Below are 26,736 nucleotides of genomic sequence, written 5' to 3' on the forward strand. Positions count from 1 at the left end.
TTCTGAAGTGTAATGAATGGAGCATAGATAGCCTAACTCTTCTCTTCCTCAGTTTTCTTTCTATCAGATGTGGTGAGATTTCTCTGTGTGTGGCAAACCTGTTTTTTCTCAATGGAGTTATTGTCTGTTTAATATGCAAATGATGCAATGCAGAATATTGCTAATTCGTGCGTAGGCAAGAAAAAGCACTCTGCTTTGTGGTAAGCTTCCCTTCATCGGGAATACATCTTTCTTTGTTCCTGTGTGTATTCATTTCTCAGCGTAATTTCACGTTCATCAATTTGAATGTTCACAACTCAAAATAGATTCAGTTTGGTCTGAATTTTCGGACAGAGTTTCTACATCTGTTTTTAAGATGTCATAAGTAATTTCTCATACAGGAACTCTGTTCTTACCCCATCCTTTCTACAACATGCCTAAAGGGCAGTAAGTGATTAGATACTGAGGGCTTTTGCTCAGTGTTGGGCTTTTTAATCTCTTCTTTTTAATATGAACATTTAAACCTGTAAATACTTTACACTATCTCAGTCGTCTCTCCTTCCAGTGCACTTGTTTTATGTTTATAATCTGTCATGCTGGTCTTCAGAGAGAAGGTGGTAGATGTCTGTCTTCACTTAGAGAGATTGGGCTTAAATTGTTAAATGTTTTATCTGCAGTGATCTTCTCATTATGTGGGATAATGAACAGTTTCCGAAGTACTGTTGCTGTCTATCACTCATGTTTGCTTTCTCTTCCTTCTCACTGAAACAGGGGAATATATCCTTAATGTTGAGCAACTTAATGAAGAACCTTCTATTTTCGTTGCAACCTGTAAACATGAGTAAATCTTTGCATCACCTGGTGAGACAGGAGCCTAACTTTCTTTCAGTTTACAGATGGAGAAACTAAAAGCAAACTTAAGTGCTAGGGGTTCCTGCGCCTGTTCAGAACAGATTTGCTGCATGGCACTTTCTTGGTTAAGTTATTGTTGAGTAGGAAGTACAAACAGCATCTTTGTTATGGTAAGATTATCCTTTCAGTAATAGAAGTTAAGGGTTCAGTGAGTAAAATAGACCATTTTCTGGCATAAAATAATAAAACTTTAAATCCATAATTATTTCTATTTTCTAGCAACCTAAGATTCCAGTTTAAAGGTTATGTATGATGAGGAATGACCAGGCAAGGAAGGGTATTCACAAAGGTTAACATTAGCCTGGGTTTAATAGGTAGAAGACAGAGAGGCAGGCTCTTCCAAGGCAGTACTGAGAGCACCAATGCTTGGCTTTTGCTCTAAATCTTGCTGGGAAGAGCTGTCTTTCCTACCCCCTACAGCGTTGGGGTTCGGGGTATCTTAAAATCTTCAGTATACTGAATTTACAACTAGATAGAAGCGAAAGGAATGAGCCATGGTTTTAATATTAATTTCTTTTTATATATGCACATACACACATATAAAAAATATTTATTTACATATATATACAAAACACACATGCTTTGCCTAATGTTATAGTGCCTCTTCCTTTCTCCCTTCCTTCATTCCTCAGTCTTCTTTCAGAAGAACAATTCTCCCCCCCCCAGTCTCCACAACTGGCCAAAAATAAACAATTACTGTTAGCCTTCCAGAGTATTTCTGGTATTTCCTGACTTAAAAATGGTAAAGTGGTTTAAGGGAAAGTTGGTAGTAGTTACCTTTAGTCAGCAAATGTTCCTTTACTGTTGGAGAAAAGAGATATTAAATGCTCATTTAGGACAAAAGATACCTGCAGAAACCTCTGCAAATCGAAAGCACCAGAACTGCAAAATATAGATGGGTTTAGATTTAGAAGTGCCAACTTTTTTCCTATTGAACTAACAATATAGAGGGAACATTTTTTTCCCCAATATTTTAAATAGAAAAGTAGTTATAACAGACTTGTTCTAATAATAAGAAACCTTATCTAAGGAGCACTTACAAAATAAACCCAAACTTGAGAGAAAAAAGTGCCTTGAGGCTTTTGTAATGCTGACGAATTTTAATATTCCAAATATGTAGTGACATTGATCTTTTTTTGATAATTAAGCTACGAGTATGGTTTAATATTGAATTCAAAGCCATTTACTAAATGCTGCTTACATTTAAATCCCCTGAAAGTCCCCAACAGAAAAAATTGGAGAAAACAGTTCAAATGTATATTTTTTTTTAAGTTGAGATAAGGAAAAAAACCAACCCTGCTGCATCTCAATTTAATAACCAGTGTTGCTCAGCTACTACCAAAGGCTTAAGGAACAGTGTTTAGAAGTGATTGTTCAGAAATCGGTGTTTCTCAAATAAAAGAGGTTATACAGATGATTGAGGTTATGGGGGCTTATACAGATGATTTTTTAAAGCCTGCTGAGTGTTTGAGAGTAGAAGTGTCCAATCTGACACTTTCAGAAGTTTTCATTTGCTTAAAAACTAGAAGCATTCCTGTGGAAAAATGGGATTTCATTAATTGTTTTCCCATATTATCCATGCAATAAAGCAGTATTATTATTATTATGTACTCTTAAGAGACTAACATCTTATGAAATGCAAAAATCCCAAGTTTTTGAAATGATCTGATTTCAGCTTAAAATGTAGTCCTGTGAGCACTGCTTAGTTTGTTAATACCTTTGTGTTTTGCTTCTGTGGCTTGTATTTCTCACGAGCTGCAAGACTTTCAAATACCTGTTGACTTTTTATTAATTGTACAGTAGGCATGGTGGTGTTTTTAATAGAAATCTTCTGTATTTTTCAATTAAATTTCAAATTTTCAATTAAACAGGCAGAAGGAGAACAAGGTATTGTTACATTTCTTGAAAAAAAACAGAATAATGTATTCATTCTTTGATTCCATGACGAGGAGATGCAAGAATATTCTGCCAACTAGTGAACTCCAGCACTGGAGTCAACTGGAATTTGTAGACTTCTTTGAGTTGTATCTGAATTACTCTGTAGTAAATGTGATGGCTTTCAGCATGGGAGAAAAAAAGATTTAAAAGTCTCTTTGTGTCCCTTAGATTTGGTGTACAGCAATGATTCACAGAATCACAGAATATTAGGAGTTGGAAGGGACCTTGAAAGATCATCCAGTCTGACCCCCCTGCCAGAGCAGGATCACCTAAACTAGGTCACACAAGAACACGTCCAGGCGGGTTTTGAATGTCTCCAGAGAAGGAGACTCCCCAACCTCTCTGGGCAGCCTGTTCCAGTGCTCTGTCACCCTCACAGTGAAAAAGTTTTTCCTCATGTTCAGATTGAACCTCCTATGCTCCAGCTTGCTCCCATTGCCCCTTGTCCTATCACTGGACATCAGAGAGAAGAGCCTGGCTCCTTCCTCCTGACACTCGCCCTTTACAAATTTATAAACATGAATGAGGTCACCCCTCAGTCTCCTCTTCTCCAAATGTCTTTCATCTCACGTTTTAAGCGGGAATGGTGGTTCTTTGCAGTGGAGCGTGACCAGCAGAACAGACAACCAAATGTGCTGCTGGTGTAAGAGGAAGTGTGATGAGCACAGCACTTGCTCCTCAGACCAAATTAGCCTCTTGCTATATGCCTATTTCTGCTGTAATAGCAATTCAGAGAGGAAACACAGCAAGACAGTTATTTTAATTAGTGCATTCTAGACTGTCCTCAAAGGCTCTGATACTTCGATCTAATTCAGTCTTCTGATTTTCTGTTGATTCTTGCAAATGCTTCTGACTTACTTGGACAAAAGCAGCTTTCTTCACAATTGTCAAATTTCATTGAATCTCAAGCCTTGGTGGTAGAGCTTAATTGTCAGCAAAATAAGTCTTGGTTTCTGTAAATTGTTTGATCCTCAATTGGTTTAGAAGTGACAATATACTTTCTTTTACAGGGTTTAGATATTGTTTCCGTGTGGCATATGGAGCAAAGTTGGACCAACTAAAGAAATTACTTCGATTGTTTTCTGTCAGGAAGGCTTAGACAAAGAGCTTAGTCTCAGATCCTTTAAAGTTCAAGCATCTGCCACTAGGGGCAAAAATTATTTTCCTGTAGGCATTCGTCTTTTATTGTAGATTTACTGTGCTGCTTCACTTGGTTGATAATCTAATTTAAACCTCGGAGATGAGTCATACCTCCTCAGTGGGTTTCACAGCTTGTTTAAATTCCCTCATGTCAGAACCCTTCAGTTCTTCCAGGCATTCTTTTCTGAACATAATGGTCCTTTGGGTGTCTGATGAGGAGGAAAGATTGAGACCCATGCGAGCGGTAACATTTTAGTGATACTGGTTTACAGCGTACCTTGGGTTTTGTTTTTGATATTTATTCGGGTTTCTAGTTCAGGTAGTTTGTGGTGTCATGACTTAATTTAGGTCCTAATCGTACCAAGTAGTCCATTGTGGACAGACTTCTGCAGGTATGAGGGTGGTACGCCACTGAAGTAGGGAACCTTCTGGAATGTGGAATAGACCTCACCACATGGATCATGTGTAGACTTTGCTTTCGTAGGACCAGCCTTTTCTATGTGGACTGTGATATGACAATTTTTCCAGAAAAACACTGGATTATGAAAGGGTACAGAACCTTGATGTCAAGAGACATTTCTGTCTCCTTTGGGAAAAAACCAAACCAAACCAAACCAAAACAAAAAACCCCAGACAACAAAACAAATGAACAAACAACCCCCCAGTTGTCCAGAAAGTCCTAAAAGGTTTTAGAGTGATCCAAACACTTAAACTTGTTTGTGACCTCTTCCTGAAAGCATGCCCACTGTATTGTTGACCACTGAGAACTTTAGGAATTGAGTGTTAGTATTTGGAATGTGAATTGCTATTTAAGGACTTGTTCTCCAGAGTCATTCAAGGACAAAATAGACATTCAGAAAGTAAAGAGGCATTGTAAATACCATTCAGCTGTGATGAAAAGTTTATTGGATGCTTTTCATATGCATTCTAAAGTTAAACTGCATTTTGAAAACCATCAGAGACAACATTTGTTCTCTAAATGTTATAATTAAGTATCTACAATGCTAAGTTGTTACTAATTAATACTCTCTAATATTAATAGTGGTTGAGTTATTGACACAATTTTGCCTTCTATGGTTATTTTGCTTGAAGTTCTACTTCTGTTTTGTATTTTTAAACGATGTATCCACAAATTGATCCACAATCAAGTTCTGTGCTCGTGCTGTTTTGTAAAGAGGGAAGGACGAACACTGGATAATTTTCTGTCATTTAATTTTGTTATTATACGTGTGTTTTCCCCGTTTAATCCTGCCTTATCAAAGATTTGGTTAATGCCTTTTTTAACACAGAATAATGGCAAAGCCGTTATTTTAAAACAGCCTTTCCCAGAATGTCTGGGATTAGATAATGATCAGTGACTATTAGTAAAATTTGTAGTGTTTATTCCAAAATTCAGCTTGTGCTTTAGGTCAGTGAGAGGATTTTTTTTTAGTGTTTTACATATTGGTTATGGGTACTTAAAAGGTAGTTTTTTTGACATAGTCTTTGCCAGACATGTTTATTTTGAAGGAAGAAAGAAAACTTTTACTGAGAATTCTTGTACCTGAAATCTCAATTGATCTTCTGAAATCGTAAGACCTCGTGTGAGTGAAATTAAGAAAGCTAATTGGAGTATACTCTGAAGACAAACTTGAGACACAACTGGCTGTTGCCCCTGCAGTTTTGTGGTTAACGGAGTGAAGTATGCTCCTGTAAGAGCAGTTTAAAGCAGAAAGTAACCAAAATCCTCTGAATTGTTCTTTAAAGGCATCTCTCTCCATAGGTAGTGAGTCTTGCCTCATTTAAGTATAACCTTGTGAATAGTCTGTATGTGTCAAACACTTACGGTTATGCAGTATGTCCCAGGTGCACTTTGCCGTCTCCCTTCAGGTGACAGTGACCTTCTGGCTTCCACAGTTTTAATCAGGGAACTGTATTAGAACCTGATCTCTCACTTGCTGTAAGGATTTCCCGTGTTTCTTAGTGTAAAACACCCTTCCTGTTGCCTTTATGGCTCATGTGTAGTTATAGTTCCCTTATCCGGCTCTTTTTGTCACTCTGCATTTCCAAAACATTAATTCAGGCCCTCTTCTTGTTTCAGTGTGACAACCACCTTCTGTTCACCTTCTGCTCTCATTTCCTTCATCCCAAACTCTTCCACGCTTCCTAGCCTGTGCCTCGCCATGTCAGGCTTCATGCCTTCGTTGTGCGCGGGTTGACATGATCTCCTCTTTTTCAAGCATGCTTATTGTATCCAGAACACGTGCCCTTCCTTGGGGAAGGGAAATGGAAGAAGCAATGGGGAAGGGGAATGGAAGAAACAGCGGTGAGGGAAGAGAGAGGAGAGGAAATGGGGAGCAGATTTGCAGGGAATGAAGTAGAGGCTGAAGGAGAGGGCACGTACGAGCAACCAGTCTGCACAGGGCAAGAATGCCAGTCAGTATCTTGATGTCCAAACATCCCAAGTTCAGCAACTGCTGTGATTGTTCCTACCAGCTCGTCTTTTGACAGTTCTGTCTTGCAGCTCCTCCCCAGAGCCAGATGGAGAGAAGGCTTTTTTGTGATCTTACGGCCCTGATGTACTTGAGGGAGTCTGCCAGGGAGGCGTAGAAAGGAGCGTGGCTTCGCTTGAGCATTAGCCCTGTTCCCATGCAAAGCTTTCACTGTTTCTGCACCTGGAGCTGTTGGCCCATTCCTGGTTTTTTTCCTCCCTCCATCATCATTTTAGCTGCTTATCTTTCATGCTTACATCTTTATAACTTCCTGCTCTCTGTGCAGCAAAGTTCATCCACAAACTGGCTCTTCATCTCAGGATACACCGGTATCACTGTAACCACAGTGTAACTAACTATACACTGACAGGAGTTAAAACATATGGGTGGAGAAACTCATTTAATTCCCTGACCCCTTTGCTTTCCTGTACTTTAAAAAAAAAGTGAAAAGGCACACATCTTGCCCTGCAACTTTCTGTTCCAGCTTACTGCTGTTTTCTCTTTCTCCTCTTACAGTCACTTGTGTTGGTTTCTCTTCCCTGACACAAGCAACTCTTTGGACAGGGCATGCTGCTGGCTACCTGATGGTCCAGCGTGCATCCTAGTGAGGCCCTGCTTCCCACTTCAGATCTATTAATCCCCTTCTGGGTGTTTCTGTCATGCAAATAACAAATGGCAGCATTCTCAGGAGTCCCTCGTTGTAGGCAGCACTCTTCTATTTTTGCCTATTTATTTAGGAGTTGATAGTGCTGGACAGTTGTTAAGCAAAGCTTCTCAGTGAAATCTGTCTTTGAATTGAACAAAGACAAAATAGATTGTAAATTGTATTAACTTTTGCTTGAATGAGTGTTCAGTGAAGCCATATTTTTTTTTCTTCTTGATGTGTGTGAATTTTTTTCTCTGTTTACAGAAATGTGAAAAAATGTTGCTGTTAACATAGTTATGTTTATCATTTTAAGTTTCTTATCATTTAAAAGCCATGAAAAAATAGAAAATTATAGGGCTATGTTAGATTTTTCTTTAATTTTAAGTGATGTTTATGTAACCATATGTTTTAAAAATAATTTAAAATCATTTAACCTCTAGCATTCTGCTGCCAAAAAATCTAGGGAGATGAATTTAAGGTATATTTCTACATGACTATTAAAGATCCTTTAGTTTTGATTTATACACTAGTAGTCTTTCAGTATGGTCAGCAGCTACTTACTCCTAGTACATTTTTCTTTTTTGTTTTTAAGGTGAAGTTTTCTAATAGTTGCCTGGTGGGGGGGGGTACAGTAAAGTCATATGCAGTGCAATATAACTTTTTATAATGCTTAGTATTTCTTAATTTCTTTATGAAAATTTCTCTCTTTTAATGTAATGAATATACTAAATAGTAGAGAAGAGGTAATATTTTGCGTTTTTTCTCATTTGAATGTATATTATACACACCATTTCCGTTTCAGTGGTGTTAATTATAGTTTAGGCTGTAAAGAAGTTTACATTATAGTAATATTTTTTCCCCAGAAGCTGATGGCTGAAAGAACTGCATTGTCCAACTGTATCTGAATTCCTTTGGAGAGCAGTCGAAACACTTTGGGATGCGGTTGCTTTCAGCTTTTCTGAGACAAAAGATTTTTTGGTTGTCTCTCGGCCAGGATTCGCAGGTGGAACTTGGTGCCAATCACAAAACTGAAGAGGAAGTGAAGTCATCCCTCCTTATACCCTACAGCCCACTCTGCAGGAGAGGATCCATTCTGTGCCCTAAATTAGGCCCCAAAATAAAACAAAAGAGGAGGAGGATTTGAATCCAGCTGTAGTCCCTCCCATGCTGATTGCTGTAGCCTTCAGGCACGCACTCATTTGCCTTCTTCCGGGGCCGTGCTTGCTTTCTGATTCACCCAAAGGGAGAGCAGCTTCAGGAGCAGAGGCTGCAGGAGCCCTACCGCAGAATTGCCTCCAGTGGAGCAATTAACACCCTCACTGGAGAGGTGGGCGACCCATATTCAATGTGACTGGGAAAAATAACATGTTCCCTTGCACCTCTGCCCAACCTTCACGTCTCACGTAGGTGTCCTGACCCCTGGGCTTGGCTCTGCCTTTATAAACAGGACGACAGGTTTCCCAATATCTTCTTCCTCTGTGGTTTTGTGAATGGTAGCCAAGCTGTGAATGTAGTTGTTTCCAAATTTTCTGTGGCTATGCTCTAACGTGTGATTCAAAATGTCCTAAATTGAAGCAACATTTGTAATTTCATGGAGGGTGTGTCTTTTTGAACACACAGCAAATTTTTCCAAGCAAACGCTTTGGTTGCACAGCAAACTGGAAGAGACACAGTTCTAATTTTCTGATAGCTGTACCAGAATTTCTCTTGAGTTCAGTAGTAATGGCACTTCATGCAAGACAGGAAAAAAAACCTCACTGAAAATTATCCAATGTCATCCATTGCGAATTCTGGATAACTAAACCCATGTTGTTGCAGTGGCTTTTTTATAGTATGAGTAGTTAAAAAGGAAAAGGTATTTCAGGAATCAATTGCACGGGTACATAATGAATGAACTTTAGAGAGCATCTCCCCATGCCAAACAATCCACATTTTCCGGAGGAGGAAAGAAAAAGAAACTGAAGGTAAAATGAATGATGAAACCAAAGGAACATGCCAAGCAGAAGACGAGGGTTTACAAAGTCAGATGAGTGTCACCTTTTATTGTCAATCTAATAACAAAGCAGAGATGTGGCTTTGTACTCAAGTTATGGGACAAAACCTTGTTATGTAGCCAGAAGTGATTCCAATACTTTCTTTCAGAATGGATTACAAATTAAGTACTCTGTGAACGTTCATTATTGGGGTATCATTGAAGGGATCAATAATTTGAAAGTTGCTAATGAATATATTATCCCGGTTTTATCATGCTTTTGTAAAAAAGATCATTTTGTTAGCAAGCCTAATACAGCACCAAAGCTAAATTCTGTTTCGCAGATTATGTTAAACCTGAAATTGCAGCCAACTTGCTTAATTGGTAATGATACGTAATACGAAAGGCAGTTACAATGCAGCAGGTATTTCAAGATTTCACATGAAAGTGATTTGAGAAAGAAGGAAAGTTATACTTTTTTTTCCCAATCTATGTTTTTCTTTGTGTGCTTCTGTTTTTAATGAAGACTTTTTATCTCCTTTCTGCATTGTATTTTAAGTGAGGAGGTAGACTTTGGCTGGTGATAACTGATGCTAATATAGATGCTTTTCTGAGCAGACACAGGAGAAAAACCAAATCAACTGTACCACCTAATTTAGGAAAGGGATAAGTCAGCTTGCACGGAGCATTGACCTATTTTGATTTTCTCAAGCAGGGTGATTCTAATCGGTAGTTTATTAAAATACTGTGTGTTTCTAGTGGTCTGGAAAGCTCAAGAAACAACCGTACAGTTAGAATCAGTGTATTTGTACTAGGCAACGTAGGCATCTCCACCAGCAGTAAAAATAGAAATTCATTTCCGAAGAAGCCTGTTTGCCGTTCTTATCTTTGTCGTAGTTATCCTTCTTTCTTCAGATCCTACACTTAAAAATAAGATCAAACACAGCGTTCACGTTTTCTTCTCTTTTCCTGTTTTCCTGTTTGACAGCATTTGTGTAGAAAGTCCTTTTCAAGTAGTAAATTAATTTGGATAGAAGGCATCCCACCTGAATTCATTACATGCTGGCAGTTTAGATAAATGGATATTATGATCTCAGCATATTTTGGCCCAGCACCACTGTGCCCATTTGCAAACGTCTAAGAAAGTGATAATATTCCTGTCAGTTTCAGGCTGCTACAGAAAAAAAAAGGGGTAGAATTTCTTATTTATATTTATAGGATGCCTGTGGGGAAGACAGTAATGCTCTATATGGCAGTTCGTGTGGACATGTGGTGCTAAATGTATATTAAAAAAAGATAACAGGCCTATTGACGTTTCTTTGTAGAAATACGGAAGAAAAGCCAGAGTAGATCAGTAATTGACAGCTATGCAGGAGATGCATTTCCAGATTTCTTTCTGAGGAAATATTTCACAAACTTACAATTCCTTTCAAAGTCAGTAATCCATCTTTAATTATTTTGTTGATTTCATAGTTGTATTTTACAAGGTTGATGTAATGTCTGCTTCCTGCCAACATTTGATATGGACAATCTACGTTGCCGCTGCTTTGATGAAATGGAAGGCTGTTTGTAGTTGCAGGACTTTTTTTTCTTACCTTTTTTTTTACTTTTTCCTGCCATATGGGTGTGAACTGAGCAGGGGTGAAGACTTATCAGTCACTGAATGCCATAGCTTAACAGCAAGATGTGTGGGGAGCTGTCAATTTATACCACAGACAGAATGGGAAACATGTTCAGCATAGTTAAATCTATGGGCATTTAAACATATCCAGTTCTGTGCAGCTATTTCTTTTATCCCTACCTTTGAGTATGCTTTTATTACCACATAACACAGTTCTGAGCGTTATTTTACTACCGTGCATACGTTTAAAATTACTTTGGTTTTATAAGCTGTAATTTGGACCGTTAAAGTACATGATTTCTCTTTAGGGTAAGTTAACACCTCTACATACACACAGGCTGAGTTGTGGCTTGCTGTAACATGTCTCTTTGGGACTGAGCAAGGTGATGACACCATGCCACAGTGGCCACCCTTGTACCGGCGCTCTGCCTCCTTCATGCCAGTGGTGACCCCCGATGCCTGGTATCAGCAGAGTGTAGGGGGCTTCTCAGAGAATCGCAGCGTGGTTTGGGTTGGAAGGGACCTTAAAGCTCATCCAGTCCAACCCCCTGCCATGGGCAGGGACACCTCCCACCAGACCAGGTTGCCCAAAGCCCCATCCAACCTGGCCTTGAACACTTCCGGGGAGAGGGCATCCAGAACTTCCCTGGGCAACCTGTGCCAGTGTCTCACCACCCTCAGAGTGAAGAATTTCTTCCTAATATCCAATGTAATCTATTCTTTTTCAATTTAAAACCACTACCTCTCATCCTATTGCTACCTGCCCTTGTAAAAGTCCTCCTCCAGCTTTCCTGTAGGCCCTTCAGGTACTGGAAGGCTGCTATAACGTCTCCCTGAAGCCATCTTTTTCAGGGAGACCTTATAGCAGCCTTCCAGTATCTCCTCACTGAGTAAAGTAGGTGGTGAAGTGCACTCTTTCAACTGTCTAACATTGGTTCCTCTAAATTAAAGTTGTCTTGCACCAGAAGAGCATCTCTGTGGCATGACTGCCTTTAAGAAGGTGTGCAGTCCTGGTTTGGGTTGCTTACATTTAGTTGTATAGATATGACTAGGTACCTTCTTGAATCCATTCCTAGCAGTGCAAGTTGTTTTCAGGCAGGTTTCTGCGAGTTTGCAGTGCGGAGTGGGAGATAATGGTGTTTAATTGGTTCCTTTTTCTTCATGGAGGCTGGGCAGTTGAGGAGCGTTCCTGGCTTCACTGTTGCAGGGTAGATAAAGAGATTTTGAATATTTCTCCCCCCCCGGTAAATGCAGTGAACTTGTATGTGAAAATTGATATTTGGGCCAATTTCCCTGAAGGAGTTTAGGTTACTATGCAAAGCAGTATTTATTAATAATGTTTGTGTATTGAACTAAAGTGTGATGCAATTAAAATTCTATGGATTGAGGATTAGCCTGATCTCTGAGGGGAAAAAAATCCCCAGACCATGCTTGCACATGCACACACAAGTGGTAAAAGCTTTCCATCCCTACAAAGACCTTCTCTTAAAACCTTTTTCTTCTCCAGAAAGGCAAGTCAGTGGACTAGAGAAGCAGCAGCAAAGTATTTTGGCAATGTGTGATGAAGCAGGGTATACAGGCTTAGTAAACTCTTTGCAAGGTATATAAAATCAATCTGCCCACTCTGTTCTGTTATACAGAAGTATTTCAGTGAATGCAGTGGCCAACAAAGTATACTAGAAATGCCAAATAACATTTAGAAATAATGTACTACTGCTCTTAGGGTCCTTGATGTTTGGAATTTAGGTTGCGCAACATTGAATGCTCTTGGTGGCGTTTGGCTGTTCCAGTGGAGGATCCTAGTTTCTTTAAACAAAAAAAAAATCACTTTCTTTTCTGGTGTTTACATCCTAAGTGTTGATTCAGTTTGGATTATATTTCTTTCATGGTGAAGTATGTATAAACATTTTAAATAGGTGTGGCACGCTGTCAAGTGTTTTCAGTATTTGGATGATAGGTTTGAACATCTGTTCCCAAGTATCAGGAGGCACCTGCAGAAGCAAAGTGGCTATGTAGCACCTGAACACATTCTGATTCATGCAATTAAAGCAGTTTACAGAGTGAGGAAGAAAACAATATCACATACTGAGGTTTGATATCTTTTTCATGGAGAACAAAGGAGGTTTGATTCTTTCACTTCAAGTTTAGCCTAGCTATTGTGTAGTGGAGTAGGTTTAATGAATCATTGTTTAACTTTGATACTGCCAAGTATTTGACCATTAAATAGTCTGAAATGTGTACCTAGCACTTTGGTGACAGACCCTTATTTAACTGTGATTAATTGACATTGAATAGTTATTTAATTACTTTGGAAGAAATCTAACAACAGTGTGTGTTCTGATTGAGTTATTTGATGTAAAAACAAACACAGGGCTGTTGAAGAGAGCACGTTCCCTTTTGCAGCTTGCTACTGACGCTGCACCCACGTGGAAGCCTGAGAATGATTAAAGCACCAGATACTGCTCACAAATTTGGATGCTGTTGTAACATTGGCATATTTAGTTCTTGATTTCTTAAAAGACTTTTTTTTGTTAGTGGCTTCGTGAAATTTCCTTTGCCTTACAAGTTTTGGATTTAGTGTTTTTTATTTTGCTTTTGAAGCCCAGACCGAAATCTGTGGGATAAGTGAAGGGTGCAAGTGTTAAGTGAGCTTGAAAATGTTTGTAAATTGAAAATACTGAACTAGATCTAAGAATTATTGTCTCATCACATGTCTGTATCACAGAAATGCTCACTTAAGGAACTGGGGTTTTTTGAAGTATGAAATAGTGTGGGAAGTTGAGGTTGATAATCTGTAAGTTTGAGAGAGAAGGATATTAGAAGTTTTGGAGAGAAAAATAATGGATTTTGTGGGGGTTTTTTGTGAGCTGTGCAGGTCCTGCCCTTCTTGAATAGCAGATGCAACAGTTTCTTTAATCTGAAGAAGCATCCCCAAAAGTTAAGTTTGCAAATGCTGGTAGAAACTGTAGTCATAACTGTAAGCATTTTGAGTTCTGACTCAAAATGGCTACTTTAACTTTCATGTCTAGAATGTTTTCTCTTGCATGCTTAATAATGCATATGCAAGCCACTGATTTACTGTGCTTCCAGTAAGTGGAAACAGTTGTTTCTTCATACCTTGCGAAACAGACCTCATTTACTTGTAGACATCCTTGTAAATGTAGCAATTGCTCTGGATGCAATATCAGGATAGCTATGGGGCGTTTTGCAGCTGTTTCCAAATCATGAGCACTTCTGCATGGAGGTGCATTGCTTGCTCTCATAGATGGTGAGGAAAGTTGCTTGCTTTAGTGGGTTACTTACTGTAGCTTGCTTCTGCATAGGACGTGTTGAATAAAATCCCAGTTCAGTTATATCCATGTGAACAGGATTTGAAATGCATCTCCAGGCCTGTGCTTTCTTTTATACAGTCATTGGGGTAATATCATTGAAAACCAGCAACAACAAAAATAGGGCTAAGGTTTGTGGCTTTGTAGCTTGCTTTTAGCAGTAGAAAAGTATTAACATTACGAGAGGGAGATGTGGACCTCTTAGCAAGAAGCAAATTATTTTCTAGGCTTAATGACTTCAGGTGTTGTTTTCCAGAATTACTGTGTGCAAACACTAAATAGACCATAAATTATATTTTTTTTCCCAATAACTTGAAAATTTTTAAACAACAAAGTTCTGCTACCAGAGATTCACCTGAATGTTTATCTGGGAAGTAGCCGATTCAAGTCCCCACTGTTTAAATTACTTTAATTGTATCAGGTGGACTGCAAAAGGTTCCAGTTTTCAAGGTTTCTATTTTTGATATACTGTTTCCTTTACTCATTCATATTTTAGTCCACGTCATTTTACAGAATTACTGTATTTACATTTTAAAAGGGATTAGGCAGATTAAAAGATGTTTTCATGTTTTATTGATAACGTCAGATTAATTTTCACTTTCCTCATGGCAGCTTGCAGCTCTGTCAGAACACAGTCTGTAGAAAGTGTCATACTTAAAAATTTCGTAAGGCAATTGCCAAAAATACAGTTTTGGCAATCAGTTAGCAGCTTGATTACCAATGGGAGCTGGAGTTAGTGGATATATGGAAGAGATAGTAAGATCAGAGGACTACTAAGGCCGGCTCAAGTGAGCCAAGTTTTCCTTCATGACCATGACCCTCAAAGAACTTTACTGGAGCAGGACATTGTCACACTTGGCAATGACTTGTGGCATTGTCAGTCTTAGTGTGCAGGATGAAGAGAAGTATTCTGCAGCTCTCATTTATATCTGTGCCAGTTTATTACCCCCAAAAGTGCCGGAACAGATCTGTATCGTGCCTGCGGCCTATAGCTCTCCTTGTTGCAACACTGAAACTTTCTTAGAAAATGGCTGGAGATTGTCACAGCTGCCAAACAGTTGCCAAAAAAAACCCAAAACCCATACTTCAAATCTGCAAAATTTCTCCTTGAGCAACTTTAATGGGTCGTTCGTCAATAGAAATGAGAACTGAACTCCAAGATGCTGTTGGAACTGAAACTAAAACCACTTTCGACAGCAAGCATTTTGTAATGCTTCCTCTAGCCCTAAAGGCTTCGTCCTTACCGTACAAAATGGGAGTGCTTTTCCAGGGACAAGTTTGGATGTGCTCTACCACCTGTGGGATGAGAGAAGCCATGAAGGCATCGCTGGATTGCTGGAAGTGCTGGCATAGACCTGGCGTGTCCTGTGGCCTTGGAAAGTAGCCAGCCTGAGTGACCTTGCTGCCTCCTGGCAGTGTCACACAGGATGGCCTTTCCACAATAGCTTCTCTTGTCAGCCTGAAACCACTACAGATAAACCTTATTTTGGGTTAAAGGGCAAAGGAGGATTCTAAGTCTGAATTAAGGTGGTGTTTGCGCACTGTGGGAATAATCCTTTACCCCTGCATACAGCTTGTCGTTGGTAGGTTTCACAGTGTTTCATGGAGGGGCTTGGCACTGTCACCTCTCCTTGCTCTGCCCTTCACTCTGTAAAATAAAGTGAAGTCACTCAGGAGGCAAGTGACAAAGCTGGGAACAGATTGCTAAACCAAATCCCGTATGCCATCTTGTTTCCCTACTCTGCCTCTCTTGGGCAGGCTGCTAAGGAAAGTTTTATCAGAAGGAAGCATTTAACCTCTTTGAATGATTTTCTTTTTGCCACTGAAGTCCTGGTTCATTTGAAAATAACCTGAAATGTGATCTTTTGAGATATAAAGAAATCTTAGTTAAGGCACGTATGCAATAGTGCTAGATCATTCTTCCATGACCAATCCCTACATAACGAAATCACAGGAAAAGGAAACTTTAAAAAAAGAATTGCTTTGGAGTTCCTTCTTATGTACCTACCCCAACATGAAGTAAGTGAAAGGCAACGTCCCTAGCTGCCATTCCTGGTGGAAACAGTTGAAAGAGGTTTTGCTGACTCTTGTGCTACTATATACCCTATCTGTGCAAAGCCTAAAAATAGGACAAATCCTACTGTTGTATGCCTAAATAACTGCCTTTGGCAGTAAAGTAGTGCAGAACAAGCTGTTTGCCACCAGTATCTCTCTTTGGAGTTGTGTTTGAGGCCTGAGGAGGTTATGTTTTGTTTATTGCTTGGTGTTTTTTATTCCCCTAAAAAAGAAATCAACGTTATACAAGAAAATTCCTAATTCCGAGACAGCTGTGAACAGAAAACTAGAATGATGGTTGCTACAGAAGTTACTTAAGTAAATGCTCTTATCTCTGAATTATGTCTCCAACACACTCTGTGGAAACTTTAAACTTAACAACTTTCAGTTTAATGAGCTCCTTTGAAAAGAAAAAAAAAATTCTTTTTTTGCCAGTGCAGTGAATGTGTTTGTACCAGTTAAAAGTAATAATTGAATCAAGATATATGTAGATAAAAAAGCAATGTGAATGCATGTACAGGCATTACACATCTTAGAAAAGGCCACATTCCCATCCTTAGCTTAGACTCTTTCTTGGTGAGTAGAGATATCGATTAATAGAGAAAGATAGCAATCCACTTATGGGTGGCAGCATTGTGACTTTAATTATTAAAGAACTCTTGCTGTAACTGATTTTTTCACTCAAGTAGAACTTTGGAAAAGAGAGAAGTGTAAATGCTTCACTGACAGCAGATTAAAAATTGTTTTATTAGCTTTAATAAAGATCAGTATTGTCAAGGTTTTGAGAAAGTATACATGGTAGGCTGCGTGAACACACATCTATCTCAGATTTTCTTTCAGAAATGCCTGCAATTTGAATCCATATATAATGGTTGATAATGATTGAAGGGTGGGAGCAGAAATACTGAAAAGGATCAGTTAGATCAGCTATGATCTATCTAGGACGTGCATGCACTAGTGAGCTTCAGCCAAGGATAGGAGCAGATTCTGGCTGATGTTACTTGATGAAAGTTGTATTGAGTTATCTGAACTGTAAAACTTTACCTACACAAGTTGAACATGTAAAGCATGTGTGTTTCACCTGTTGAATTCTACTGAACTATTATCTTCAAACCCATCATATTTTTTCCTAGCAGATTAAGTAAAATTTTTATATTCAGGCAAAAGGCATTTGTAAAACAGTATTATTCAAATTATATTGCAGTGGTTGTAAAAGCTTCCCTTCGTGGTGGTTTCAAAAAGTGTCTTTTTATCTTCAGATTCCAGCTGTTTCCTTTTTACTGTTACTAAAATGGTAAAATGTGGTGTGTTTAAGATATTTTGATCTTTTAAGGAATTATATTTACTTTCTTGTTCTTCTCTGTGTTTCTGTAGGAAGAATCTTAAATCGTTTCTCCAAAGATATTGGCCACCTGGATGACTTGCTTCCACTGACATTTTTGGACTTCATGCAGGTAATTGAGTTGCTCATGTCAGAGGCTTCTGCGCTGCATTCTGAATTCAGATTCCTGTTCACTTTGGTGAAGATCAGCTATTTGTTACAGACTTAGCTGAGTTGAATGAAAGTGCTTGTTTGGGAAAGAAAGGTGCGGTTGAAATTTAATGTGTCAGTAAAAAGCTAACATGAGTAATAACTGGCAGGTAGGTGTGGCTGTACACAGCTTGCTATTATGTCAGGATTTCAGTTCATAGTAGCTACATGCTTGGTAAATTGCTCCTGATTTGCCTCCAAGCAATCTGGCAAGCATATTGCTGTTATAAGAAATATGTCCATAGTAAAGAAACAATCAACTCACATGAAAAGATAGCACAGATTAACCTAATTACGTGTCTACTTCCACAAAGAATCAAATGCTTACCACACCATTTTGGATTAAAATAGGTGTGGCTATTTACAAAGAAAAGATTAGTAGTAATAGGGTGAATATAATAGCCTTAATAGGACAAGTGAAATAAGTTGCTGCAGACAAGAAAGATGGACAAAGCACTGAGATTTTGATGATGATGAAAAGATAAAGGATTATATATGACATCAAGGTATTTTTTCTGTTGCAGTTGCTGTTAATCCTCCTTGTAAAAGATTGCAGGAGGCTAAAGCAGTAAAAAAAAATTATACTGTATCAAAATTAAATTAATCACAGAACATACAGAATCATGGAGGCTATAGAAAGCCATGACTTAATGGATCATCTGAATCCACTTAGTGGATCAGACCTGTCATGCTTGAGTCAGAAGTGTTTCTTGAGGTGCTATTGCTAACTTTGCTTCATCTCTTAGAGATAACTTATTTGGGATCTAAACCTTGTTTTGACTTCTTTGAAAATAAACCCAAGACATTTTGGGTTGAGCAGTTTAATCGTGTTGTTAATGTTGAACTCTTGAAAATAGGAAAAAATATTCCAAAGAGTTAGTTAAAACGCTTCTTAAGATAGTCTTTTTCCTATAGTGAAGTTGTTAAAGTTGAGGTGTGTGTTTGTTTTTCAGTGCCACATGTCATTTTGGGGGGGAAAGGAAGGTAATGTATTTTTACCTATCAACTAAAGCAATTTGGGGGTTTTTGTGAGTTAGGGAATTACTTATAGTGAATATTAAGATTTTGAATTCATGGGCTTTTAAGGCCCTGACAAATTCTTTCCTGAAAGTGCAATATAAACATTTTTCTATCGTACACTACTCATTTTCTACTGTTGATACAGATTCCACATTTCCTTCGATCTCAATAACTGTTTGATCAGACAGAATATCTTACTTTATTTGAGCCCTCTTGGGACAATACATGTGTGCCTGCTTTTTTGGCTCAAAGCTCAGCCTGTCCTGCAGTCCTTATCCTCTTCTCTTAGTGTAGCGTTTACATCCACAAAGTCAAAACCATCTCTTTTGCGTAGTGCTCCATGGCTGTTCGACCAAGCAACGCAGAGAGGTTTACATTTGTATAGATTTTTTTCCCCTTTGCAGCAGACTGCACTGTGTATGTTCACACTACACACTACTCATGGCCAGAGCATCCTCTGGATCCTGTGGTCGTGAGATAAAGTTAGAAACCATTTTCCTTAGTTCCATTCATTTTCAATATTGTGAGAGTTGTGTTGCAGCCCCCTTGCATGCTGTTTTTATAGCAAGAAGCTGCATGGGTGTTTTGCATGCCCCAGAATGTGGTTTAAAGGCATGTGGGGCTGTCTGAGGATGCAAAATTTTCTGGGAAGGTGCTGGAGAAGTCTGCGTAAGCAGAGGGAGCCAAATTTGGTGTGATCTTGTCCGTACTGCCTTTTGGGAGCAGACTCTGAAGCAAACTGTGTTGAGAGTAACACTCTGTTTTCTTCTGAGGGAACTGACTGATTTGCTCAAAGGAACGCTAAGAAAGGAGGTAACCTGTATGCACAGCACATACAGAGGACCAAATCTTCTGCTAGTGAACTGGAAAACCTGGCTCTGTGACCAGAGTGTAGATGCTTTAGGCAGTATATGCTTACCAAAACTTAATTGGTCTGGGCTGAAGGAATGAAGACTGTTGCTGTAGATGTGATTGTTTTCTCCTTTCAAGGTCCTACTGTAAGCCACACTTTGTAAACATTTCGCCTCATGTTGATAACTTTGTGCAGTTCTTTTAAATTGGCTATTGAATGACTTGTCAAATTCTGAGGTTTGTATTTTAAGTGAAAAGTTTTCATTTTCAAAACAATAGAGTAGATGTTACATGTCCACTACACTATTAAAATGGTACTGTGTTTCAAAGCTTTCTATTTGGCATCAGGAAAGAAAATTTAGGAACTCACTGTTGAGTAATAGTGTGCTGCTATCCATACGACAAAAGCACTTCCTTCTTGGCAGGTTTTCTAAAACTTACTATTCTTGATCAGCAGACTTGTTGGTTAGTGGATGCCTTTTGAAATTCAGTAGCAGAGATGATATTTATTTCTGAAGGAGCACAGATTTTTACAAAGGATAACTGTTATCAATTATGATAGAGATCTTTTGTCACTTGTTTTGTTTGCAGGTGTCTTTTATAAGTCTTGCTATAATCCCTTCAGGAAGAAATATTTTCTCCTTTCTAAAAACAGTATTAGCTAAATATAAAAGCTCTGATCCCGGCCATTGTTGTTGATTCTTTGAGAGACATTTCCCAACATTCATTGTTTAAATGGTTGTCAGGAGGAATCAAGTGAGACTTAATAAACAATGCAGTAACTGGTTCATCTTACTTTGTGTGTAGAAGCTTTTCTTGAGCGGATTTGCATTGAAGAAGTGGTTCTTTTTCTGAGTTTATTGCTGGAATCATTGTGAAGCATTCCAGGCTTTTACTATATTGGCAAGTGAGTGTATAATTTCTGCACAAATAAACACAATGTGATCGGACACCCAAAACCTACAGTATGAGCCCATTTAAATACCTGTAAATAAATAAATAAAAATCTACTAGTTTAGAGAATTTAGTAATTACCCTGTGTGCAGATTTTAAGGCAGTGCTAAAAATTGATAATGTTCTTTTTAGAATCCCTAATAAGATTTACACACTGCACTGCAGTCATAATGAGCATGATTAGTCCAGACAGCTATACTGGATGAAAATTAATTCCTTGAACTAAAAGAGTTGAATTTTTTTGTATCTTCCTCTGAGTCAATGAAGAAGATGCAGTCAGTTCCCTTCAAGACAGTGGATAGTTCCTGTAAAGTTACTTCTTAAAGCAAAAATAAAAGATATGCGGCAAGCACAAAAAGCGCACCAAAACATAGCACACCTGTTTCTGGAGAGTCGGGGCAGGAGCTGCAATCCCTCACTAGGAGGAGGCAGTCAGTTTTTTTCTTATTAACTTAGGAATTTTAACAGCACGAGAGACATGTCATCCGAGTACAGTTGTCTCTCTTTTTGTAGAAGTTGCTGTTATTGCCACAAGATTTATAAATTTAAAGTAAGTCTCTTACGAGAACACATTTATGGCTGTGTTTCACTGCATTGCTGTTGAACAGAACTCTGTGAGTATATGTGCAGTGTAGAAACTGAAGAGAAACCAAAGGTTAATTGTTCATTTACAGTCCAGTTCAAAGCTCATTAAAGTAAAAAATAACCTTTACAGTCTGCAGGCTAAGCCTGGGCCTTATCTTCTGTAATGAATACTGTCTGGCCATAAGGTTCCATACCAGCTCTCCTAAAAAACAAAATAGAAAGCACTGCTATTTTCACTATGACACTTGTTATTTCTGCTAAATATGGCACTAAATATGCTTGTAAAATCAGGTAGTAATTAATGTTTGTAGGTCAATTCAGAGAGTAAAAAGCTGAATGAAGTTGTTTGGTGAAGGTGGCTTATTTTTTCTTTGGCGAGCTCGCGTATTTTTAGTTACTTGACTTAGTATTGTTAGCCTCCTTGGCCTCAGTTCTGCATCTCACTTTCTTTTTCCTATCCTAAGTTGCACATTTTTGGCAGATGTTTTCCAACTAAGTTACGGTCTCCTCAGGTAATGGACTAATTGTGTGGAGTGCTTTAAACCTTTCTACAGAGACTTAAAAATCTACTTAATTTAGATAAATAGAGCATATATAGATATAGATATAGATATATGTGTCTCTGTGTGTGTGTGTGTATATATGTGTGTGTATATGTATATATATGTGTGTGTATATGTATATATATATGTGTGTATATATGTATTTTTAGTTTAATCAGAGGGCAGCCTCAAAGAGCTACACAATTGCGAATAATTGCAGAAATGCTTTCTTTAGTTGGTACGAACTTGATCACCTATAAATAAGTCCCCAAGGGACTTAAGGAAGTCAGGTGCCATTTAGGATGACTGGGATTTTATTACTTTATTTTCTTAGGCTCCTCTGAAAATAGCAGCTGATTTACTCAGTGTTATAACCAATTACTGTTCCTCCTCCTTCCTTAAGCTATGTTGGAGTACAAGGTTCTGTTGATGTGGACTTCACTGGTAGGTGTGGGGCTTGTAGTTTAAAATGTCATGGTTAAAATACACGGCGGTGTCTAGCTCAATGCAGCACTAATAAAACACACTATACTAGTTTGGGAAAAGGTCAGCCAGGAATGGGATATCAGAATTTAACAAGGAAGCATTAGGAGTTAAGAATCCAAGAAATCTGATAGTATTTTATGCATATTAGCCGAGGTATTCCTTAGTGGCCAATAGTTTGATGCTATATTTTTGAGAGCTTGTCAAAGGCTTCTTTTTAGTACCTGAATCTCCCTTTGACTTGAGATAGATCTGCAGAGGCTTAACATCTTTAAACTGTGGTCTCAGGTGATGCAGGATGAGTACTCAAACTGATAAACCACTGGTTGAAAATTGTATCTATAAGCTGATTGAATGCATAGGGTGGTGAAATGTCTTTCAGACTTTCTTTTGGTTTTGTTAATTACTGTGATAAATTTTAAAGGGATGGTTTTCTCTGTAGTTTCTTGTGCTTTTAATTCTTCAGTGATCTTATTGCCTGTTAACAGAGTTCATTTTCTGCTTTAGTTTCTTGTGAATTTGAGTAACTTAGTGTGATGGCCTCTTCATTTTGATTTCTTACCCTATGTTGGATTGAGGTGGGGGGGGAAATCACAATCTGTTTTGTCTCTGGAGAACACTGTGAACATGTGAACTATCTGCAGCTGCCCTTGGAAAAGGGCAGTGATTTATTGAGGAAAACTGAATTGCAAAACCTTTTTCCTCCCCAAAATCAACAGCTTGACTGAGTTTAAATAACTGACTTTTCATATCCTTTCATCGCACACAAAGACCTAATCCTGAGACTACTTGAGCCACCAATGTAGGCTGTGGCTGAGACCACCACTGAATGTGCCATTCCCTTCTCACCACACACAAAACACATTGACTGCAGCTTTATGAAGTGAAAATGCTGAAGAAAAGGAAAATGTGAAGGAGGTGTCCAGAGTCATTTCTTTAAAAAAAAAAAAAAAGGAAAGAAAAAGAAAGAAAGAAAAAAAGCTGCTGCATCTGGATATTAGGAACAAAAAGTGCCTCAGACTGGAATAATAGCTCGGGTCAGTTGCTTTCGTATGTGCACAAGAGTGGAACTGCCGTTCCTTGTTTCAGTACCACTGACCCCTGCATTTTATTGTGTGAGGATGTCAGGGAAAGTGTGTAGAAGGAATTCCAGGACCTTTCAGTTGAACAATGACATTGTTATTTTGTGATTTCTGTAAGAGGTGGGGTTCTGGGGGGGTTGTTGTGTTGGGTTGGGTTTTTTTTCCAGCTTAGCCAGGTTTTGTACGTATGCGCGTGAGTTTCAACTGTTCTGTAATGAATAGAAACATCTCTTATTTCTGTGTGTTTGCATGTGTGCATTTAAAATATGGTCATAAATATGTGGTGAGAAAATAACCAGTAGTGAGATCTGTGTTAAACGTCAGCATATTCACTTGAGCCAGGTGCATAGAGCAGACATCTATCTTTGAGACACCTTTGGGTTTCCCTTCTACTGAATCCTGGTAGATTTGCTTGATGGTTAGACCACAAGGTTCTGCAGCTGTGCTAAGGTTTAAATGGAAAATAAATAAATGTTTAAAAAAGAGTTACCTGATGGCACTCTACTGCCGAAATCTCACAAACATGTTCTCTGTGGAACTGATGTTCTGACTGCGTGTTCCCAATATGTGTATTACATCTTGCTAGTGCATGATGAAAGACCAGTTAAAACTTAAAGAAAAATAATAGGGGTACGTATTTTTTCATTGGTTACTTTTCAGCTCTAGTTTCAGAAAAGGTTAAAGTTATTGTTGTGATAAAAACCTGATTCTCAGTTTTACTATTTTATTTTAATTAAAAAGTGGTTATACACTGTGGTGTTAAAAACAAACAAAAAACTATCCATCCTGCCTACCTGGTCATCGTCATCCTCGCTGGTCCCCTTCTACCTGCCCTCCCCAAAAAAAAGGAGTGGGAGATTGAGGAGGAAGAGGAGGCTTGGGTCGCACTTGTGTCTCCAAGACCTACCTGCAGGAGCTGTGAGTTGAGCGCGGACGCTTGCCTAAATAATGCAGTTATTTATCAACCTCTCACACTTCTGTCCTTGAATGCCTTGACTGATAAATCCCAGGAGCCAGTCAGTCTTCTTGATGGTGACCAGCACTGGAGATATAATCTATGCCAAAGCTATTGCTGGTCTTTAGGCTGTACCTGCCATTGTGTTCCTCTGAATGCAAGGATGAGTGTCCTCCATCAGATGGACTGTGCATTTACTCGGGTTGTTGGTATGTCCATCGGATAAAATGTGTAAAGTCCGGAGTCACTGCTAATAGGTAAATGAATTCCTGTTGATGCACAGACCTCACTTTTCTAGGGAAGGGTAAAGGTCTGTTCTCACTGTAGTGGTCTTATGTAATCCAGCCCAATCATTTCCCTCACGCCATTTAAAAAATCTTACTTACATTAGTGTGCAAAATTTGTATAGGAATAGGTATGCATGTCATTCTCCACACCTGGGCGTCAAGGCAACAGATACCATTGCAGTAACAAACCTAATCTGCGTAGGAACTTAACTTTAAATATTTCAGTGTTTGTATTCAAATAGTATTAATAAGGATTGAAGATGTAACCCTTTATCTAACATGGGAAAGAAGATAAAATAATACTGAAAAATGCATTTTCATTACCTTTTTTTCATCTTCCTTTCTTCTGTTTCCTCTACCACTTTTCTGCTTTTCTTGTTTTTCTTAACTCTTTTACTTTTTGTATTTGCCCGTTTATATGGTAAATGTAGATAATAACCTTTGTTACTGGGCTGTTCCTTCCATTTTCTCAATGAAATGCAAAATACTGATGTTTTGAATATAGTACCTGGAAAAATAAAGCTAGCTTTCACTTAGTGGAATTCTGTCTTCTGCATTTCTTTGTCTAGAGCATGCAAGCATCATGAGATTAAGTCTTCCTCAGATTATGGCTTTTAGTGGTAGGAAGACAAAAATACAGCTTTTCTTGCAGTATTTTGGTATGTCTGACTGAAACTTGTAACGTTTCGTTAAGGTTTAAATAGACTCTTCTCCCAATTGGCTTCTCTGTTTTCTTTACCAGATCACTCTCAATACATTTTCAGCTACTAGAAGACAGGATAGTTGTAAGGAAGTCCAGTGATGCGCCTCCGTTCTGTGTGGTTTGGAAATTTCCCCCCATTTGGTTAAGGTGAAATCTGTAAAGGTCCCAGAGGGAGATTCTGTTCATCTGGGGCTCTTTGTAATATCTGTTGAAAGGTATTTTCTTGTTTGCTTTTCTTACTGTGAAACAGGGCAAAGAGATACTCTGAAGTAAGTGAACTTATGTTCATATATTATGTTTATATGCTTTTGCTGCCAGTGAAGATTATTATTATTATTTATAGGTATTTACATGACTTCTTAAGCATTATTGCAACCTTTAACATCTGTAGCTCAAACCCATGATTATTTTTAAAACATCTGAAGATCATTAACATTTCTAACACTTCCCAGTAGGTAGAAATCTTTTAATTCTGCTGTCAGTCATGGAGTGTAACAATCCTGTTTCAAATGGTGATAAGTACAAATCATATTGATTGCCTTAAACTACTGATATACTATAGATAGGACAATGTGTGCTTACAAGCAAGTACAATTTCACTGTTGGGCAAAAGGACTGGAGATTTCACTTTTGATTCAAGAGGGAAGGAGAAACTTGGAGGTAATTTGAATTACTAAGCCAAATGACTGGTGTGTGTGTGTGTGCTAAATCATTATGCATATTTATACTCAGAACAAACACGTGGGACAAGGAATTATCTCTAGCAAAAAAAAATGTGCATCTCGTAAAAATGTGCTGCCAGGGTTATGTGTGCATCTCATGCAGAATATAAGAACTTTTTCTTGTGAAGCTGATGCCGTGGCTGCCTGGCGACCGCTGCAGCTGATTTGAAAACTCCAGACAAGTTTGTTCCTCAAAAGGTAGAGGCTGCGGTGTGGATGAAAGATGAGAGTTCAGATGGGACCTGATTGTCAGATGTTTTTGGGAAGCTTACACTTCAATGTCATGTCTCTTACAGGAGTTTGGTATCATTTTAAAAAATGGATTCATTTGGATTGCACTCCTGAAACACTAAAAATTTGTGTGTTAAGAAAGGCTCTTTCAAGGCTTGTTAATGGCTATTCCTGCACTGTGGAAGAATAGGACACTGAGTGATTGTGTTTTCTTCCACAGTCACGTCCCTACTTTTTTTGTTCTTGTTTCTCTTTTCTGATTGGGTTTTGAAATCACTCCAATGTTTAAACAAGCAGAGTGGTCTTACTATGAAAGTCACTCATATGCTAAAACAATGGTTTTAAATCTTCTCTTCTTAAAACTGAAATGTACCAGCTTTGGTACCTGATTCAGTTGTTCGTCTTTCTGTTAAACATAACATAATACTGAGAAATTTAATTTTTCATCTTTCTCACTGGTAGAAAGTATGGATTTTGGGGTCAGACCTGCTACCAGTTATTTACATGGGTATGTGTGTCTTTGTTGCTGCTTTGTGATAAATAACCTTCTGAAAAGTCTTCCTGATGGTCTTGGAGCATATTTGCAACAGATTACATATGAGCATCTGCTCGCCACAGTAAATAACGTTTATTCTCTGCCGAGGAAGTTTCTTTTTACTTCTTCAGATGCCACTGAGTTCTATACCTGCAGAGAAGGGCTGAACTGGGTAAAACTGGGTGATGGTA

At 38.4% G+C, this 26,736-nt stretch overlaps 1 protein-coding gene across 1 annotated transcript in view; it reads left to right on the forward strand.

Moving 5' to 3' along the window:
• Positions 1 to 26,736, forward strand: part of ABCC4 (ATP-binding cassette, sub-family C (CFTR/MRP), member 4) — a gene marked incomplete at its 5' end in the record, with an annotated part of 133,360 nt that overhangs the window by 52,181 nt on the left and 54,443 nt on the right. Inside the window, one exon of the mRNA XM_010190819.1 lies at positions 17,438 to 17,517. Coding sequence (XP_010189121.1) covers positions 17,438 to 17,517 — 80 coding nt within the window. The remainder of the gene's footprint in view (positions 1 to 17,437; positions 17,518 to 26,736) is intronic.

Source organism: Mesitornis unicolor, unplaced genomic scaffold (assembly GCF_000695765.1).
Source record: "Mesitornis unicolor isolate BGI_N332 unplaced genomic scaffold, ASM69576v1 scaffold4448, whole genome shotgun sequence".
Taxonomy (NCBI): Eukaryota; Metazoa; Chordata; class Aves; order Mesitornithiformes; family Mesitornithidae; genus Mesitornis; species Mesitornis unicolor.